Source organism: Xyrauchen texanus, chromosome 33 (assembly GCF_025860055.1).
Source record: "Xyrauchen texanus isolate HMW12.3.18 chromosome 33, RBS_HiC_50CHRs, whole genome shotgun sequence".
NCBI classification, from domain to species: Eukaryota; Metazoa; Chordata; class Actinopteri; order Cypriniformes; family Catostomidae; genus Xyrauchen; species Xyrauchen texanus.
The window spans coordinates 20,425,971-20,443,999 of record NC_068308.1 but is presented as its reverse complement, the minus strand read 5'-3'; the positions used below and the strand labels follow the sequence as shown (position 1 = coordinate 20,443,999).

General features: G+C 40.8%; 1 protein-coding gene across 2 annotated transcripts in view; it reads right to left on the bottom strand.

Moving 5' to 3' along the window:
- Window positions 1–18,029, bottom strand: part of LOC127626986 (carbonic anhydrase-related protein 10-like) — a 243,382-nt gene that overhangs the window by 187,384 nt on the left and 37,969 nt on the right. For both annotated transcript variants that reach the window (XR_007968514.1, XM_052103165.1), the window contains exon 2: window positions 14,661–14,735. Coding sequence is in view for 1 of the 2 variants with exons in the window: in XM_052103165.1 (XP_051959125.1) it covers window positions 14,661–14,735 (75 nt within the window). In the remaining variant the exon portion in view is untranslated. The remainder of the gene's footprint in view (window positions 1–14,660; window positions 14,736–18,029) is intronic.

Below are 18,029 nucleotides of genomic sequence, written 5' to 3'. Positions count from 1 at the left end.
CAAATATGTAATAGGAGCTTTTGAAAATGATCTGCAAGACTCTGAAGCACACTGCTGAGATGTAAACCTCTGTTTATATTTTAAATGAGGATGAAGTCAAAAATCACTTCCATCTCTTTCCACCCCCTGGAGTGAAATTGGTTTCATCTTGAGTAGATTGTGCTGACGCACTTGCTGCATAGTACATTATCTTTACTAAAAGAGCAAAATTCACCTCCTGTGAACCACACATGAAAGTTCAATTTAAAATGCTAAAATGACGTTGGTGATGACATCCAAGAATTTAAAATCAAGGGAAGAGTTATCTTCAGTAACGAGAGTTCTTTCAGCACCAACTCTCATATGAAAATGGAAAGCATTTGTCTAAAGTACTGTTTATTACCCGTACTGTATTATAACTTAAGAACATAATTTAAAGCTTTAAGGGTTCTAGCTCATGGTTCCTACACTTTTTGACCAAAGGTTTTCCATGAGTTTTTCATGACCACTCCAGTCATTCATTGTGGATTCATGTTTGAATTTATATAGATATTGCCAAGCCAATTTCCAGTATGTCAGGTGCCCATGTTTTTTTTAATTAATTGATTTAAATGACTACTTGTACAAACTAAGTTAAACTCTACACTCTTACAGTACAAGCACTTACAAAGGGAAAAATTAGCTCTTTGCAGCACTTACAAAGAGCAATATCTAGCAATATCTAGACTTTAGTGCAGAGTAAATCATAGAACAGAAAAGTCAATGATTTTAACATGACTTTTTGAGATTTCACAAATTTCCATTACGTTTTAAATACTGGAATTCAAAATGTTAAAATTCACTGATATTTCCAGGTTTTTCATGACTGCTGAAACTCATGTATTTTGTCTCTGCCAGCAGTGTTCTGATTGATGGATGATAAAAGACCACACAGACTTGAGTGATGGGATAGAGTGACTACAGTTTCCCTCCAAGATGTCCAGACACTTCCAATTGTCCCCTTCCTCTCTACTAATCGTGCTCGTACTTGTCTGTCACTCAAGTGGCAGTAAATAAAGAGTGGGTTATGAGAGTCTTCCTCTCTACACCCCATACATCAGGCAGTCTCATAATACCTACAGCTGTCACCCATTGTGAGAGGAACTGCCAAGTGATGTATTTCTGCACTGCGGAGAAAATTAGCTGCTCTGGATATGTTATGCCACCTAAACTTAGCATTCCCGCATGCCTTCAGGAAACAGCGAAGATGACTGTCAATGAGATGAATTACCATTCAGCTGAGGTGGGGATTTTGTTGTTGGGACTCTTGCACCTAGAGATTATCACAGCAGCACAATGTACAAACAAAAGGCAGGCACTGCACTGCTTGAGTTTTCTTTAATTACTGGACTGTGTCCTGTTTGATGACCGGGTGAATGGATATCCAAATCATTTTTGGGGATGTGGACACAGTTTCCAAAAATTTGAAACAGATAGACATCCCATACAGGTATTGCTCAATTCAAATACTGGAGGATCTAATAATGCTCAGGGAAAAATATATTTTTTTTATTTGTGAATGAATCATTCTGATTGATTAAATATTTTAAATAATGATCGACTGATATGGGCTTTTTAATAGCATTGCCAATATATCACACAATTGAATATAGTAAATAACTCTTATGAATAATCTCTTATTTACCACTATTTTATTTTAAATGGCAGATAGCAGTTCTGATTTCTGTGTAGTCATCAAATTTTTGTAATTTATTTCCACATGAAGAAATTGTTCATATATTAGGAAGAAGGAAATAACAATACACACAGTAGTCCAGCAACCATATACTGTATGGCATGTCCACAATAGCAATCGCATTTTCTAATAAAATACAGATTCAAACCAACTATACATACAGTGCACAGTGAATAAGACATTTACTTACAGCACACGTGAAGCACTTTTACTTTGAAGTTGAACTCACATGCTCATGCGGATCAAGTGCAAGCAGCAATCTCCTGACAATTTAAACAGCCTGGATCCCCTGCTTGGATTGTCACTGAGTGACTGTCATGATTTGTGAATCAGAAAAACGTTTGATCCTGATCCTGAAGTTTTGATTCTGGCTGATGGAATACGCGCTTCAGAGGAAGATATTAGACGAGTGGTCGATGGGAAAAAAATGCTTGATTTTCGCAAAGTTTGTGAATTACATCTTTTTAAACAAGATATCTGCATAGTTGCAGACAGTATATAATAGAAGTTTTTTTTATATTTGCCTTTTATAATTAGAAAAGTTACAGGGAACTGTTGAGGAGAGACTGTTAGAATGCGTGCTTCATGCGTTCCACAGGATGCGTGATCTGCTGAAGTTGTGTGAGGTTGGTTTATTACATCTGTTTAAAAGAGATATGCACATATTTGCAGATAGTATATGATATAATTTTTATTGATATTTGCCTTTTTATCATCAGTCAAGACAGTTAAAAGTTACAGGCAACTGTTGAGAAGAGAGAGGGAGAATGAAACAGGCGAGCACTTTAACATTGAGCTTGATATATAGACCAATTAAATGGCACTGTGGTGCACACCAGTATATTATTTTAGTAACATGATGGCATTTAACAACATAATGAACCTTGAATGGTAGCTTGTATGTCTCAGTTGCTTCACATGCAAGCAGTCAATTCTCAGCGCCCTCAAGAAACAAATAGGGGAAAATGTATCGCCTATGTAGATCATGCATATTTATCGGCCTCTGCAATATATCTATTGGTCACCACTCATTTTAAAGAAGACCATAACTAGAAAGAAAATATATTCAGAATAGGAATTTCAATTATTTGATTAGTACAATTCAAGATTTGATTAGTTTCCATACCTGGAAAACATCATTTTAAAATTCCCTGATATTTCCATGTTTTCCAACACTTTAGGAACCCTGAATGCTACAGTACAACTGACATGATTAATATTACCTTCCTATGCTTCCTGAAAAAAAAATTGTTTTTATTAAAACGGTCACGGATCTTGAAAAACAGCTCAAAAATTATTTTAGAAAGTATATATATATATATATATATATATATATATATATATATATATATATATATATATATATATATATATATATATATGTAGTTTATACCTAAGATTATACAAAATAGGCAATGGTGGGTTCACAATTTTCATATACTGCATAAAGTGAATGGATACTGGGCCATTCAGTACCCAACTATGTAAATGTGCACAGGGGAATTTATGTCCGTAGACTTCATTATTTAAGTCAAATTATATTTCCCTCATCATTACATAAAATCTGTGACTACTCGATCATGAAATGCAATTGTCTTGATTTTAAAATAGTCTACAGCTTTGTTCAGACAAGCAGCTAAAATCAGATTATTTTTGACTCAAATGCTTAATTTTTTGTATTCTGAACAGCAAAAAAAATAAATAAAAAAGCATAATGACATACAACTTTTACATACCTGATACAAACTACATTTTACAAAGTCAATACTAACCAATCTTTTGCCATGAAATAGAACCTACATCACTATCAGATTCAGTACTATCATATTTTTTTTGTCTGCTTTATTCCAGTCATTTTCTGTGGTGTTAACATCCACAAATGAAATACTGAATCTTCTACTGTACAATCTGTTGATCAGTAATGATCATTTTATTTGAAAATGTGAAGAGATTCTTCATTAATTCGTGGAGGCAGGGAGAGATGCTTAACACGACTTGCTCCATCTGTGCCCCTTTCTGGCAATGCACATAATTTGTTTTGGCTGTCTTGGAATTTGTGACCATTACAGATTTTACACTAGCCATATGCATGATAAGTGATTCAAGAGAGGACTTAACTAATCATAATACAAATTGAGGAAGGTGGCTCAAAAGCTTAGTGATTTAAAAGCTATACAGAAATGCACAAAATAACCATATTTGAAAAACAATATGCAAGGACCTCATTGTCACATACAAAACTTTCATATTCCATCTGTAAGAAAATGAACAGAAATAATATTAGTGTGCAGTGCAGTCAGTCACACCTTCAGTTCACATCTATTCTCCATTTCCAGACACAGTTCAACCAGTGCTCCAACAGCCATTATTCTCTGTCCTTAATTACATTTCGACCAGTGGCTGTCAATCCTAAAACCACTTGTAACTGCTTGACATGCAGGAAGTGCCTGGCTATTAGTATCGTTCATTGATTTTGTTGTAGCTTAACCATGGCTTAAATCGAAGCTTTGGTTGACTCTAGAACATAAGGTATAGACAGATATAAGTGCAATACACAAACAGCATCAAAGATAACAGCCCAGTATAACATGCATACTGTCAGCAAAAGGCCAGATGTCAACAATGAAAATCATTTTCCACTTTCTTAAAAAAGCATACCTTGTAATTACTAACTAGTAGTGCTTGCTAGAAGGTAAGTGTTACTATTGCAACTTTACTTACAGTTTGGGATTAAAAACTATCTTCACACGTCCACTCTGACAAAGGAAGAATTCTAGTGATATACACCATGTCACAGACCTATCTTCAAATCTTTCACATCACTCTCCTCAGCAAAAATAGGCTACTGTGTGCAATATTTAATGCCATGTTAAGAACACAGTCAAGGCCAGGGGGCACCATCCATTCTATTCAGCCCCTCGGGCACAGACTACCTAGAATTGATGCAACATACTGTACAGCTTTTCAGAGACAGGAACTGTGGAGCTCGAACATAAAAGCAACTCTGGCTTGCTGGGAACAGAGCATTAAACAATCACCACAATACAGCTGCCTCTTCCTCACATTGAGGTCCTTCCAACAGCACTGGTGAATAAGCAGGAACCAGATTGCCAATCTGACACACCTCTCAGCTGCTCAAGATGGTGTGATTTAAGCCCAGCGTGATATTCTAGAGGATGTGACTCTGACTCAGAAACGCAAGATTTCTTTCACTCTCCATTATAATGTGAAACATGTAATCCTCTAAAAAGGATCAAAGAGCAAATAAAACAACATCCTAAATAAGGTATCATAAACTACAAGCTTGTATATGTTATGTATGTTAATTCCCTTTTGTTGACCCCAAGAGACCCTGATCACACCACTACATAAAGAGGTTTATAGAGAGTAAGAAACAGTTAGAGAGAGCAAATATTGATATGTAGTTTGACTGCAGATACTGTCTCTAAGTAGAGTTGAAATGTGGCACTAAAGCATTTTTACAGTTTTTTTAATCATCATTTTTATGTCAATCTGAATCTAACCAATGTGACACAAAACTATTGCATCAAAGTATGATTCTTCTAAAAATGTCTGAAATTGAGATTTGTGGCTTTTATTCCATGTCTGTTACCATTGAGGCCATTTGCATGCTAGTGTTCTCCTAAAAGTTCACAACATCAACATTTAGAATTCACAGATTAATTTCAAATGTATCTTCTGGGAAAACAGACCAAACATTATTGACCACTCATCTTGCACTCATTCTGTCCAATAAATTGCTGTCTAGAATGAGAATGTTTCTCCCCTGATACCACTTACATTTTACTAACAGATTCAAGTGGCAATTCATGTTCATGGCTGTGATGTAAAAAGGTTTTTGGCAATTAAAAAAAGAAAAATAGTAAAAAGGAATGAAACCTTCGATATGTCCCGCCCTGATTTCCAGTTGCAATAGTGAATTTGTCAACACAGACAAAACTGTGGTTGTCAAGTAATTTCTGGTGGATTTTTGGGTACATTTGGCAGAGTGTGAGGGGGAAAACAGTGAAAATGTATTTATTTGAAAATTATACTTTAACTTAACGTTAATTTTAGATAAACAAAATGTCCAAGCTTATACTGAATTTGACCATTCTGCATAAAATGTTTACTTCTAGTAAATACTTATGGTTGATAAACTGTTTATCTTTTATTTTGTTCCTCTTTGTCTACACTACTACTATCTCTCTCTCTCTCTCTCTCTCTCTCTCTCTCTCTCAATTTCAATTCAATTTAAAAGTACTTTATTGGCATGATTGTGTTTACATACAATATTGTCAATGCATTAATACACAAAACAGATAATGACAAGACAAATAATAATGATAAGATAGTAACAAATAACAATAAAAATAGAATTAAAATAAGGTGCCAGGTAATGAATCAAATCAAATAAAAACTATAATAACAATATACACTATACAATATAAAATAAAATAAGCATTTAACATGACATTATGAACATAAGAGAATAAAAGTACTGTGAATGAAGTACATTAAGGCAGTAATTGGTTTCTGAGTAATTTACCTGCAACTGATGCATGATGGTTCTCCCCCAGTAACACCAAGATCTGATTGGTTTCTGCCAAACTGGAAAATTGTGGCATGAGGTTTGAGAGTTTGTGGAGGTATCTCTCTCTCAACTCTGTACATTTCTCACAGTGAAGGAGAAAGTGTGTCTCTCACCCATGTCACAGTGAGCACAGACTCGTTCTTCCTTTGGAAGCCATGTTTGTCTGTGTCAGCCTTTTTCTATGGCCAGACTGTGCTCACTGAGTCTGTATTTGGTGAGGATCCTTCTCTGTTTTGGATCTCTTACAGTGTGCAGATATTCTGCCAGATTATATGTTCTGTTTAGGGACTGATAACATTCCAGTTTGCTTTGGTTTTTACTTTAATTTTCCCAATGGTCCAAATATGAATTTTTGCTTTCCTTTATGATTTGGTTTATTGTGATTTGGTTTAGTTCAGCAGTGCTGGTCTGAAACTGGTGTTTGTTAGTTGTTAGTGGGTTTGTGAGTTTCAGAGCCAGCTGACGAAGGGGACTGGTTTTAGGCTTCAGCTCTTGGGTTTTAAGGGCTTCATGTTGCAGTGTGTTAGGGGAACTTGAATTTGAGGGATCGTTTTTCAATATGTATAATAAGGGGGTATCTGCCTAGTTCGGCCCGGCATGCATTAGTAGGTGTTCTTCTCTGAACTCTTCGAATGTTTCTACAGAATTCTGCATGCAGGGATTCTATGGGGTGTTTGTCCCATCTCAAGTAATCTGCCAGACAGAGTTGACCCCAAACCTCACACCCGAACAGAGCAATAGGCATTACATTACTATCAAAGATCTTACACCAGATTGTTACAGGAATGTCAACTTGGGTAAATTTGCCCTTAATAGCATAGAATGCTCTTCTAGCTTTCTCTTTTAGTGCATTCACTGCCAGACCAAAACCCCCTGAAGCACTGATTTTTAGACCGAGGGAGTAGTAGTGTCGGGTGTGTTCTATTACAGTGTTTCCCAGAGTGAATGTGTATCTGGAGTCCTGTAATCTGGCTTTTTTCTGGAAAATCATAATTTTTTTTTTTCAGATTGACTGTGAGGGACCAGTTCTGACAGTAGTTCTCCAGCAGGTCCAGGTGCTGCTGTAGCCCTTGTGCAGTCGCTGACAGCAACACCTCTCTCTCTCTCTCTCTCTGATTTTAGATTGTTTGTTGATCTGATTTAGTCTGATGTTTGTTTGAAAAGCAGTGCTGGTCTGAGGCTGGTTAATGTTAGTAGTGTTAACTGGGTTAGTGAGTCTCAGAACCAGCTGACTGAGGGGACTTTTTTCAGGGTTCAGTTCTTGGGTTTGTAGCGCTTTAAAATGTAGCGATTCTGTGAGACTTGATTTTAAATGCATCCAAAAATTTAGAGATCTTTTTTGTATGTTAATAATCAATTGGAATCATCCTATTTCTACCCTACATGCATTATTAGGTGTTTTCCTTTGTAATTTCAAAATTAATTTGCAGAATTCTGTGTGTAGGGCTTCTGTTAGACGTTTGTCCCATCTAGTGTAGTTCTGATCACTGAGTAGACCCCATACCTCACTTCCATACAGCGCTATGGGCTGTATGACACAATCAAAGATCTTACACCAGATTGGAATTGGTAATTCAATATTATAGAACTTTTTCTTAATAGCGTAAAGAGCTCTTCGAGCTTTTACTTTAAGTTAATTCACTGGCTTACTGAAGCTCCCTGATGCAGTGATAATCAGCCCAAGGTAAGTATACTGCATCGTATGCTCTAGGACGGTGCTGCCTAGAGAGAACTGTTATCTGTGTTCCTGATATCTCTCTCTCTCTCTCTCTCTCTCTCTGCAGAGTGTGTTTGTTTGGAAATGTTTCCACTCATACTCAATCTGTTTGAACTTGTGGATCACACACATGCTAATCCATATCATCCCTATGCTGTTGACTTATTATGTTGTGTTTTTAATATGTATACATTGTTTGTTTTTACCTTGATTGGTTTGCTTGTTTTGTTTAGCTTTTATAAAATTGCCTTGAGCACTGGAAACACGCTATATCTTATTATTGTTATTGTTGTGCCATGCAGAATAAAATTGCTTTTTTCTAGGTCACTAACATGACTGGATGCTTCATCTCATTTAAGTGTACAGTATATTAGGTTTATCATATTTGTCAAAAGTGATATTCATGTCTGTGTGCAAAACGTGTTTAATGAGGAAAAAAAAACAAGTTTACCTTTAATTGAAAAGGATAGATAGAAAGAAGCATCCCATCTGCAGCTGTTATATAACGCTCAGAAGGCCAGGAGTTTGAAAGTTATCAAGCTATCATTCTCACTTTCTTTAACTGAAGTCATAACATCTTCATTAGCATCACAGAACATTAAAGATTCATTTGTACTCAAGGATCAGGTATTCCTTATAAACATTTGACATTCTAAAGAAGTTACATGAGCTTGTGAACATTTAAGAGTCATCAATCTACAAAAATCTAGCGTTCCCCTTCTGTCACTCACTCGACCTTATGTCGAATGAAGTGACACAAGGGGTCTTCCTTGGATGCCAAATCGTACCTCTGAACCTGAGAAAAGGCCAATGTCAAGTTGGCAGACAGAATTTGCATGCCCCGCCCCGGACATACAGGTATAAAGGGAAGCAGGGCAGGGAATGCCAATCAGAATTTTTCTTCAGAGCTGAATGGTTTTGCAGCAAGCAGCTGAGTTTCACTCCTGTTCTACTCACCTCTACTAGCGAGAAGCATTGCTGTTGGATCCGCACGGCACATTTCCAGCTGACGTTCTCTCTCTCTGCACGCTGTGCAGTTCAAGACCCTGGGTGCTTCGACAGCACGTTCTTTCTGTCTAAAAGAGTTGTACTTCCTCTAACAGAGTCTGAGTTTTCCACTCACAAAAGAGCAATACACAGCGGTGTTGAACTTCTTTTTCAGGATGCGTCTTTTTCAAGATGCCTTTCTGCCTCTGTGTAGTTCCTGGATGCGGTGATTCCTCTCCACTTCTGACGGTCATAAAAGCTGCCTCGTGTGCCTGGGCTGCAATCACACGCAGGCAGCGTTTTATGAATGGTTCATGTTCTCAGTGCGAGAACATAGCCATGGCAACATTGCGGTCACGGCTTTCTTTTCTCACGAGAGAAAGCCACTTCAGCCACCCTCCGTGTCGTTCCTTCTTCCCACGGGATTGAGGACGACCCGGCTGGCGATGAAGGCGACTTAGGAATAACGACGGGCTCGCTTTTGCCAAGTAAAACCACCCGCCCCCCAGCACACTTGCTTGCTTCTGTCCAAGCTCGTCTGAGCCCAGCCCAGTGCCCCCCCCCCATCGTTCTTCCCACGAGCTGACGCGGTTGTGGAGGGCGCCTCACTGCCCGTAACCGACCCCCTAGCTCGTCCGCTCTCACTATCCTGGATGGCGCAGCGGCCCACGGGTACACGGAAGTCCCTCAGGTGGATAGGGCGGATGCGATACATCTGTGCCCAGAGAACGCCGCCACCTGTCGGGACCGTCCGGTACTCCCCTCTAGATGCTGTAGGACGATGTCATCACTGACCTCCAAAGCCTACAGCGCCGCCGGACAGGCCGCCTCTTTCCTCCAGGTCCATCAAGCCAAGGCACTTAAAGATCTGCACCTGGGTAGTCCCGATCCCGATCTGCTGCAGGAACTGCGCTCTGCCACCGACCTTGCTCTCAAAGCCACAAAGATCACAGTGCAGGCACTCGGGCTGGCGATGGCCACCCTCGTGGTCCAGGAGCACCACGTTTGGGTGAACATGGTCGAGATGCGTGACATTGACAAGGCTAAATTTCTCAACGCCCCTGTCTCCCAGCTTGGCCTCTTCGGTGACACCTTCGACAACTTCGCCCAGCAGTTCTCGCCGGTGAAGAAGCAGACGGAGGCAATTTCACACATCATGCCGCAGCGCCGCCCAACCAGCGCACCATGCCTGCTCGCTGAGAGCGTCCCCCTGTGACCAAACAATGGCAGGCAGCACCGCAACCTGGGCCCAGCTCTCAGCTCCCCCATCTCCAGGACCACTTCCTGGACCAGAAAAGCTCCAAAGCGCTCCTGAGACTGGCAACCCAAACAGTCGGATGTTTGCACTGAAGATGGTACCAAGACCACTCCATCCCCCGGTGGAGGGCCGGGAGGAGTATCCTTGTTTTCCTTATTTTCATTGGCCGCACCCTCTCCGGGTTGCGGTACCCACATGTTCAATAAAAGAGCGATTTCCCCACTCCCTGGGTAATCCAGTGGGTGTTCGCCATTCTCACGGCACCCCGGCATTAAAACTCTACAGTCCCGGTTCCCTGGATGCCACTACCTCGCCTCTGGCCCCGCGACTGCTCAGCCCCGGCAGGCCAGTGCTGATGAGTTCCAAAGATGCCTCCTTAGGACCTCTTCCTCAGTCTCTAACCTGCCCCCTGCTGGGTGTGTGGAGCAAGGTAAGTGCTTTGAGTCTTTTCTCAGCACCCAAGCCTCGGGACGCTCTTTTGCCTCCTTATGCATTATTACCTGCTCCCCCCCACCAAGAAGCCCCGCCCGGTATGTCAAAAACCATCGTCCCGCTAGTTCCCTCGCACAGAGTTTGGATGAGTGGCTCTCACTTCCCAATCAATCACGCTGGTTGGCCAGGACATCCAACTTGGCTACGCAATTCAGTTCACCCGGCTCCTGCCTCGTTTCAGCAGTATTTGCTACACTCTTGTGCACGGCCACAAGCCAGGGCCTTACGAGTAGAGATCTTCAACCTTCTCCTCAAAGATGCGATAGAGCCCGTCCCTTCAGCTGAGATGAAGAAGGGTTTCTACAGCCCTTACTTCATCGTACCCAAGAAAAGTGGCAGGGACCTGCGAGTTCTCAACCGGGCTTTGTACAGACTCCCGTTCAAAATGCTCATGCAGAAACAGATTCTCACCTGCATTCGACAGCTAGATTGGTTCGCGGCGGTAGACCTGAAGGACGGCACAGACTACTCACTTGTGGGTTCGAGCACACTCTTCTAGAAGTGTGGCATCCTCGTGGGCACTGAGCCATGGCACCTCCCTAGCAGACATCTGCAAAGCTGCGGGCTGGGCAACACCCAATACCTTTGCCAGGTTTTACAATCTGAGGGTTGAGTCGGTCTCGTCCCGTGTTTTGTCAGGTCCGAGCCGGTACAACTCGTAACGCGACACAACCAATCGGGTGTTCCACTTGCACCTTGGGCCCTTCACCAAGTTGATCCAGTGTGCCTTCTGTCCCAGGTCAGCCACTGAGCGTTGGTGCCTGGATGTTTCTCCTCACTAGCCCTCTGGCCCGAGAATTCAGTGGAGCAATTCGTGGCCAGACCCACTACGAGTCTCAATGGTCTGTACTGGGGTCGGGCTCCACGGGCATAGTTCCCTCTCCAGGCTGAATCCCTGTGATGCATTTTCCACGGTATGGTCCCCCTTGTCAGCGGAACCACGTTTCCCCTGGACAATCCTGCTGCCCTGGCCGCCATGCTTGTAGAGTCTACCCTTATTAGGCTGGACCTACCACCGCGCCATATCCGACGTCTGGCTTCACAACCCTCCTGGTGTATTTGCCATGCAGTACCTCCCCCTAAAACTGGGCAGGGCATGGCCTCCGCAGGGTCTTTCCCTCCTGAAAGAATAGGACATTTTCGGACTGGACAGCTACCTTGCCTCCGGCCTCACCTACAGCCCCGGCACGCCAGCGCTGATGAGTTCTGAAGACGCCCCCCTTAGACCTCTTCCTCAGTCTCTAAATCCACCCCCTGCTGGGTGCGCAGAGCAGGGTAAGGGCTTCAAGTCTTCTCCCTAGCCTCAGGACATCCTAAAAGACATGCTATCTCCTGCTTCCCCGACTTAAGATATGCCCCAGCCACTTTACGTCCTGTGTGAGAGACATAGTGAGAGAGAAGGCTGCGGCTGCTGGGTTTGCTCCCATGCTAGGCATGTAACACCTTTTCCCCACAGGGGTGTGGGAAACCTAAGGTTTGTATGCAAAAAAAGAAAAAAAGGAGTTGGGGGCATTGGGGAGGGCTACGTGCAGCCGGCACAGGTGACTCTAGCACGCAATAGCCTGCTGTGCACCTGTTTCGACAGTCACGTAACACGGTCAGTGCGTGGTGCTTTTCTATGGACCCCTTGTGTCACTTCATTCGACACAACGTCGAGTGAGTGACAGAAGGGGAACTTCATGGTTACTGTCGTAACCTCTGTTCCCCGAGGGAAGGAACGAGATGTTGTGTCCCTCCTGCCACAGCACTAGACCTAGCACTGTAAATGGCCATGCTTCATTTTCGGCTCCTCAGTGCAAAATCCTGACTGGCATTCACTGCCCCGCTTCCCTTTATGTCCAGGGCGGGGCATGCAAATTCTATCTGCCATCTTGACATTGGCCTTTTCCCATGTTCAGACGAAAGATTCGGCATCCAAGGAAGACCCCTTGTGTCACTTCATTCGACACAGCGTCTCGTTCCCTCCCTCGGGGAACGGAGGTTACGACAATAACCATGACGTTATAAGCCTAATAAACAGCAAAAAGGAAAGATATTTTAATAAAATAAAATATAATAAAAAGGTAACCTTGTATGTTTCAACATGCTAAATTTTTTTATTAAAAAATTGCTTAATTCTGGAGTGCCTATCATGGGAGAACTTATCAAATATAGTCTTTTTTGATAAGAAAAAGGTGTAACTGTAAAACTAAAGGAATAGTTAACCCAAAAACAATAATTACTTCATTATTTACTCACCATCATGTCATTCTAAACACATTTTACCACAAAAAGATATATTTGAAAGAAAGTCACAATCACTGATTAATACAACAGCAGTGGATAGTGCGTCACTTTAAAGCTTAAAAAAAGCACCAAAAATTGTCATAAAAGTAGTCCATCCGATAGGTGCGTAACATTCCATGTCTTTTGAAGGCATATGCCCACTTTGTATGATGAACAGACCATCATTTAAGTTGTTCTTCATGCTAAAATAAAATTATTAATAAACTTAAATCAAAATGAAAATCAAAAATGGTAAAACGTCCCAAACATCAAATCTCATTGGAGATATGCAAGAACCATTAAGGGTAGATGTTATTTTCGTGTTGCCATATTTGAGTTACAGTGTTTATAAACAATTGATTTTATTTTATAGTACATGACAACTTAAATTACAGTATGTTCATCATACAAAGTTGTTGCATGCCTTCAGAAGAATTGGAATATGACACACGAGTCCCATGGACTACTTTTATGATGCTTTTGGGGAACTTTCTTTAGGCATGAATGTGTGGCACTATCAACTGCTATTGTATAAAAATCTATATATACACACATAACAATCAGCCACATCATTAAAACCACCTGCCTAATGTTGTGTAGGTGCCCCTGCCAAAACAGTGCCAGCCCACATCTCAGAACAGCATTCTGAGATACTTCTTCTCACCACAATTTTTACAGAGCAGTAATCTGAGTTACCGTAGACTTTGTCAGTTCAAACCAGTCTGGCAATTCTCTGTTGAACTCTCTCATCAACAAGGCATTTCCATCCACTAAACAGCCGCTCACTGGATGTGTTTTCGTTTTTGGCACCATTTGGAGTCAATTCTAGAGACTGATGTGCGTGAAAAGCCCATGAGATCAGCAGTTACAGAAATACACAAACAAGTTCATCTGGCACCAACAAAAATCCATCCGATTATCTAATCAGCTGATCTCTTGGGATTTTCACGTAAAACAGTCTCTACAGTTTACAAGGAACGGTGGCAAAAACAAAACACATCCAGTGAGCGGCAGTTCTGCAAATAAAAATGCCTTCTTTATGAAAGTGGTCAACAGAGAATGGTAAGACTGGTTAGAACGGACAAAGTCTATGGTAACTCAGATAACTGCTCTGTACAATTATGGTGAGAAGAAGAGCATCTATGAACGCCATTCTGAATTCAAGGTTGGTGCTGTTTTGGTGGCACAAAGTGGATCTACACAATATTAGGCAGGTGGTTTTAATGTTGTGGCTGATTGGTATATTCTGTATATTTGTGTTCTACAGAAGACAGAAAGCCATATGGGTTTGGAATGACATAAGGGTGAGTACATAATGACAGATTACATTTTTGTGTGAAACATTCCTTTAAGTATTCACTACTAAAATTACACAGGCTATTTATTAATGCTGAAAATATGTGTTAAGGCATTTGCAGTCATGGTGTTATGCACTGGGTAATGAAATTATGGAAACTAAAATGTTTAGGTATGCATGTTATTTAGTGGGACTCATTACATCAACCCCATAGCATCGGAATAATTGCTACTGTCCAGCAACATGAGCATAAGGAACACCCCTAACTGTGCACTAATCACACTCTGCACTGATTACATGCACTGATCACACTTGATAAAAGATGTCAAATATTACCTGGAACAAAGCTCCCCTGAACAACTTCTTTGTAAGCCCACCATCCCTCATGGATTTTGGGTAGATTTGGCTGAGCTGTGAGAAAAGAAGAGGAAAACTGGTATGATTTAACTTCATTTTACACAGACAACATTTCCAAGCTTATATTGAATACGACCATTCTTTATTCCAAAACAAAAATTGATTTCTGGCAAACACAAGACAAGCACCAAACAAACAAAACTGTAATTAAAAACCTCAGTATTCTGATGTATTCTGGGTGGACCTAAAAAGAAGTTCAAAATTGAACCAGGGCTGTAGTTTATAATTTAATTGACCAAGTAAAGATCCCACTACTAAAGGAGGTCATGGCCTGAAATTACAAAGCAAGGTTTTAGGATATTGCATTTTTACACCTAACTTTCTTGTCCATACTCAGCACTGGAAAACATGACTGAGGCCAGAGGGGGCAGGGCTGCCTTTTAATGGAACTGGAGGAGAGTTAATCCTTCCATCAAGGACAAGAACTAATGCAGGAGAGTGGTTCAATTTCACAAAAAGTGGGGTGACTGTAGAGGTGAAAATGCTTCCTCCTCCAAGGAGCTCTATTGTAAAATCAAACACCACACTGAAGTTAATGATTTCATAGAGTACTACTTTATCTGAATATAATGCTGTTGAAACTACAAAACTTTTGTTGGCTCTTAGCCTAAAATTGAGTTTCTTAGTTTCTTAGTTAAAATCTTAGTTTCAATTGAGCTTTCTAACAAATTAGTAAAGTCCACTTCTAGATGTTGACAGTTTTTCCCCCAGTGATCGTAAGACATTTTAAGATTCTGGTTCCAATTCTGAACCCACTTAACAATTCCAGTTACTTAACTTTTCTGTTAGGGACCTTTTTTAGTAATTTTAAAGACAAAGCAACTTTGCTGTCTTTGTTATTTCTCTATAGTTTTTCTGATGCATGTCATTTTGGTCAATCGTACAAAACATTATTTACACACAGACTTTTAAAAATCGCAATTAATTAAGCACTAGATTAATTACACACACTACTGAGATAAAACAAGATGCATACTGATGCATACATGACAACAGCTCAAAGGCAAATATTGCATATTTTATTAGTGATCCATCTGCATTATTGAAAGAATGTCAGTTTCCAGAAACATTAACTAAATCGAATGTCATGAAAATCATTCAGCTCCGATATTGAAGATAAAAAAATGGAAGTCATTATAAACAAGAATTCAGACTGTATTAAGTTTTCAGAAAATACATTTATGAAAGGTTTTTGGGGATTTGTTTTTATATTTCACTGGCTTTTATTGTCTTTTCTAAACCACTGATGCAATGGTGGTCTTGGATTTTATCTGGACATCGGTGTGGATGCAGCATCTCGCAACAGTAAAAATGTTTCACTTACCAAAGTCACTGCAGCAATAGCGTGTTCATATTTGTCATCAATGATATACAGTATTTATTCTGCATTTGAACATATAAAAAATGCAAGTCACCATTAGGGGGAACACTTATGTAGAAATAAATAGCATATCTAGACCACTGAAATGACTTCATCTCCTGCGAGTATGCATGACCTTACACTTATATTTGTTAAAAGTAGTATTCATGCCTTTTAGTGCACCTTAAAAAAAAAAGAAAAAAAACTACTCATGTTAGGTTTCAACACTTTGCAAAAGGGGGGTTGGTTATGCTTTAGATTTAGAATTTTGAGAAACACTTCCTGATTAAAGAGGTGCTCATACCCCTTTTTCTCTTATTTCACTTTTGATTGGGTAAGTGAGAATTACTCTGACTGCATTAGCACATTTATACCTACTTTTATAAACTAAATTCCTAAAGCATTGTACATTAAACACATTTCATCAATGTGTTGAACCCAGCTGTGTACTGGAGCACTTAATGTGTGTGAGTATACTATGACGAGGAGGGCGTGGCCGTGACGGATCAGCTTAACATCGGGAGAGCAAGATAAGGGGCAGCTGGAGACGCCAGTTCGAGAGAGAGATGCACGTGACCACGTTGCATGTGCGTCTGTGTCCTTATGTTTTCTATTGTTTTAAGTTTATTAATATTTATATCATTAAAGTTTATGTTGACTGTTCAGTCAGTTCCTGCCTCCTCCTTGCCCAACCTTAAACTGTTATAGTGGTGCTGAAAGCAGGGAAGGATGAGGGATGCGCTGTCCAGGGGAGAAGCTGTGGCTGTGTGCCTGGGGACGGAGGGGTCCCTGCCAAGAAGGGGAGGAGCAGTTCCAACCACCAGGGGCCAGAGGACTTGCTGCCGTCCACCAGGGGAGCCGTGAGCTGGCATCCGGCAGAGGGCGGAGGTGCGGTTGAGGAACGGGCGACAGCGTATCCTGGAGCCACCGAACAAGTTCTCTCTCTCCTCTCTCTCTCTGTGTGTCTCCACTCACCCTTTCCCTCTCCCCATGCCTCCCCTAATCTCTCCCCCCAGGTTCACAGGAGGCGATGTGGTTCCTCTCAGAGATGGGGGAGGTAGTTTGTCAGACAGGTGGCACCCCGTCCTGAATCGAGTGAGGGAGAAGTCTGATGAGGAGGAGGGCGTGGCCGGGGCTCTCAGCTGATCAGCGGGAGAGTGAGATAAGGGGCAGCTGGAGACACCAGTTCGAGAGAGAGTCGCACGTGGCCGTGTTGCATGTGTGTCTGTGTCCTTATGCTTTATGTTGTTTTAAGTTCATTTATATCATTAAAGTTTATGTTGACTGTTCAGCAAGTTCCCACCTCCTCCTTGCCCGACCTTTAACTGTTGCAAATACCCTCAGCATTCATCAGTCATGGGGGAGGACATGCTATACAATTATTCACACAAGGGGGATTATTAGGAGGCCACAGTGGAAAATGGGGCCAGGATAGCCGAGGCAACACTGTAACCCTTTTGAAAGCTATTCTGCATATTCTTAATGATCACAGGACATTTTTTATTTTTTTTTAACAAGAGACAAACCAATGATTCTAAACCAAATGTTTATTTCTTGGGAGAAAAGTTGAAAGTAGTTTATCGTTTTAAGTATCTCGATATCACTGTGGATTCTAACCTTACATTCAAAATGCATTATAAACATTGTAAAGTTTAATTTATCACATTTCCGATATATCAGAATCTGTAAATTTTGTAAGACTACAAAAGCAGCAACATTGTTTTTTAATGCTGGGCTAAGTCTCATATGTAACTCTTAAATCTGTACAATCAGTATATAATCCGGAACTCAAGGTGCTGGACATGAAGCCAAATAGATATCATCACTTTCAATCTATTCAAAATCTAAATATATTGAGCTGGGGTAATTTAATTATATTAACAGATTCTTGTCTTGTATATAAAATCTTGAATGGGTTAGCTCATCCT